The sequence below is a fragment of the Buceros rhinoceros genome, unplaced genomic scaffold (assembly GCF_000710305.1).
Source record: "Buceros rhinoceros silvestris isolate BGI_N320 unplaced genomic scaffold, ASM71030v1 scaffold43674, whole genome shotgun sequence".
In the NCBI taxonomy this organism is placed as follows: domain Eukaryota; kingdom Metazoa; phylum Chordata; class Aves; order Bucerotiformes; family Bucerotidae; genus Buceros; species Buceros rhinoceros.
In genome coordinates this window covers 5335-8236 of record NW_010409673.1, presented here as the reverse complement: position 1 = coordinate 8236, position 2902 = coordinate 5335, and the positions used below count along the sequence as shown (strand labels likewise).

General features: G+C 50.6%; 1 protein-coding gene across 1 annotated transcript in view; it reads left to right on the top strand.

The window, feature by feature from the left end:
* Positions 1–319: 319 nt before the first annotated feature.
* The window catches only part of DAP3 (death associated protein 3), a gene marked incomplete at both ends in the record, with an annotated part of 7913 nt that continues 5330 nt past the window's right edge, over positions 320–2902 (top strand). Inside the window, one exon of the mRNA XM_010135302.1 lies at positions 320–442. Within this exon, the coding sequence (XP_010133604.1) occupies positions 320–442 (123 nt within the window). The remainder of the gene's footprint in view (positions 443–2902) is intronic.

Below are 2902 nucleotides of genomic sequence, written 5' to 3'. Positions count from 1 at the left end.
CTGCTCTTAAGCATCTTGAAGGGGGCAGCTCAGGCACAGGGCTTGGCTCTCGAACATGTCTCAAGGGGATGGACGTGCTTTGGAAGAGGGCATCTAAATGGGAAATGTGCTTCTAAAGCATGTGGGTTTTCAGGGTGAATTTACATTCTAGTGATGAATTTTTATTCTAATTGCAGAGAATTCTATTCTGTAGCGCATGCTGCCTTGACCCATCACAGTGTGCATGCGACGAGGGTACAAAGCAAACTACTAACTGGATTTTTTCCCAGGAATCTTTGACTGTTGAGAAGTTTGTTGTCTGTCTGCCCTTCTTCCTTAGCTGGACCATGGGTATGCCCTCCATACGGCAGCCAAGGATTGCCTAAGTGCCGTGGTCAGCCAGGATGTCCAGACACTGCCAGAGAGACCCAGAACAGTCTTCTGGACCAGCGAGAATGACCCGGTAAGTCACTGCCACAATTGTTACTGTCAGACAGCAATGCCTGGATCCCATCAGTCTGCCTGTGGACTTGCTGGAGCCAGGAGCGCGTACTGGGATCGAGGGGTTCTAGCAGACACCAGCGCGGGGAGTTCACAGGTCTGACAATGAGCAGCTAGCCCCTGCCCCCCAGCCGAGGGGGAACAGCCCACGGCTGTGCAGTGCTGCTGCCGGATGCGGAGAAGACGGGGCCGGTCCTCTGCCAGAAAGCTCCTGGGAACGAGTATCGACTCCTGCTCTGTAGCTGTACAGATGGGAGAGACGGTGCATTGAGGAAGCTCAGATGTGGCTCAGCTTGTCAGCAGCCACCGTTAGTTTCAGCTCCAGGGTTATTCTTCCCTGAGTAACCTCCCCAAACGGGCTATGAAGGGAGATAAAAAACACGCCCCAGATGACCACGGCACAGCTCTCCAGCATCATCATTCCAGCCTCACGCTCTCCGTCTCAAGCACAAAATGAAGTGGAATAAATGAATGGAATAAGCCTTTGAGGTGCTTTTCTGCTGCCTCTGAAACTGGAGTCTTTCAGGACTGATTCCTCTGGGGTCTCTATGGAAACAGCAGCATGCAGATGATCTTACCCACGTGACGCGCGTGTCTCTATAGATTGCACAGAAGAGTCCAGATGGCAAGGATTGTCCCCACTGTCCTGTGCCTACCATTTATGTTGCCAGGCAACTGGCTTTGGCATTCTGACTTCACACGCCCAATGTTTGGCGACAACCGCCATTGCTTATTAAGTTATCAGACCCGCGCTCCTCGGACGGGCTGTATCGCAGCTCGTGTACTGCAGCAAAGCCGAGAGCTCCGCCTGCGCCCATCCTGCTGCACTGTAAAGTCCCATTAAAAATGGATTAAGAAGACCAGATGAAAACTAAATTTTTAATAAGACTTAGCTTTTATATACCTTTCCATTAGGAAAATGCAAAGTGACTAAACATGAGGATAAAGATACTGACCCCCTTTACCCAGCTGTAGGAGCTGAAGAGTGAAGGAATTTGCCCACGGTTATGCAAGTCGGTGATGAAACGAGAATCGGAATGGTCTCTGGAGTACTGCTCTGCTCTTTGAGCCCACAGATATCACTGCCATGCAAAGCCACGGGCGCTTGAGTCTGTGTCCAACACGTGCAGGAAGGCTCTAGGGAATCCAGCCCGGAGGCTGAAGCACAGCTCTGCCTGGAACAAGACTGAAGTCTCTCTCAACAGGCCTCCCCTTTGCTCGCTCTCTCTGGTCTCCTTCAGGCAGAGCAGCTATTGACCAGGTTTTTAAAATGTTCTTCCTGTTGCTAAGATTTACCGACCAGTAAACACCAGACTGGCAACTCAGGCAGCTTAGGCAGCAATTTGCTGAAGTTACTAAATGGTTTCCTCCTAAAGATAGTTTGGCAAACCTGTGGGTACCTTGAATCCTGCAGCTGCCCCAAGGGAAACCCCAGAGTCCAGGATGCACCGACCTCTCCTCGGCAAGGTGTGCACTAGGGGTGTTGGGGGGCAGAAGGGAACAGGTACGTTGCACATTGAAAGGACTAAAAATCTGGTCTGAAGAAAGGGAAGGAGACTAACACGTAGCAAGAGAGAGTTCCTGGTTCTGCAGCAGGGGCACACGAAGAGTCCATCAGGGAACTGGGAAAAGCAAAATATTCCTGGAAAGAGCCGGCACTGGGTCCATCTGCCCAGGCAGTTCCGCGAGAGGATGCAGCCAGGTGCAGGCAGCAGTACTCACCACAGCTTCTTCCCCATCCTTCCATTCTGGTCAATCCACTTGTCAACCAGACTGTGCTGGTGAGCGACCCTGCCCGGACCAGAACTGTCTCCTCTGCTCTGGGCCTCCGTGCAGCAAGCTCTGGGTCTACACCAAAGCAGCTAAGGAATTCAAGGGAAGTCTGGATCAGCCCCCAAACCCGCTAAAGCTGGCAGAAATAGCGGCTGCTGCTTTTTCTCTCTGAATGGTCAAGAAAACTACTTTTACTGGATCGTTATTATGCAAAATAAAGAAAACAAGGCAATTGTTATGTTCTGATTCCATCTCAACCCAAATGGAAGCAAGAGACTGGCATGCACGAGGGCGAGGAGGAGGATTTTTTTACTTTAAATCCACAGAAAAGTGTGGGAAGGGTAGGGCAGGACATGATAGAAACTTCCAAGCTTGGCACAAAGCTGCTAAAAATGCCAGATGAAGCTGGGCATCAAAGTTTCTAGAAGTCACATGGGAAGTGCTGCAGAACAGTGTCTCTATCTACTGTCCTAATTACACAAGCCACAGCGACTGGTGACTAGACCAAGAGTAAATAAATGAGCACCCTGCGAGTATTGCGTGGTAGGGAATTGGAATAACGAAGGGAGAAACCAGGGATGTGTAACAGGCAGGAAACGGGTATTAAATTTTCAGATACCACTAACAACCGCCGCTTCGGGAGCGCAGT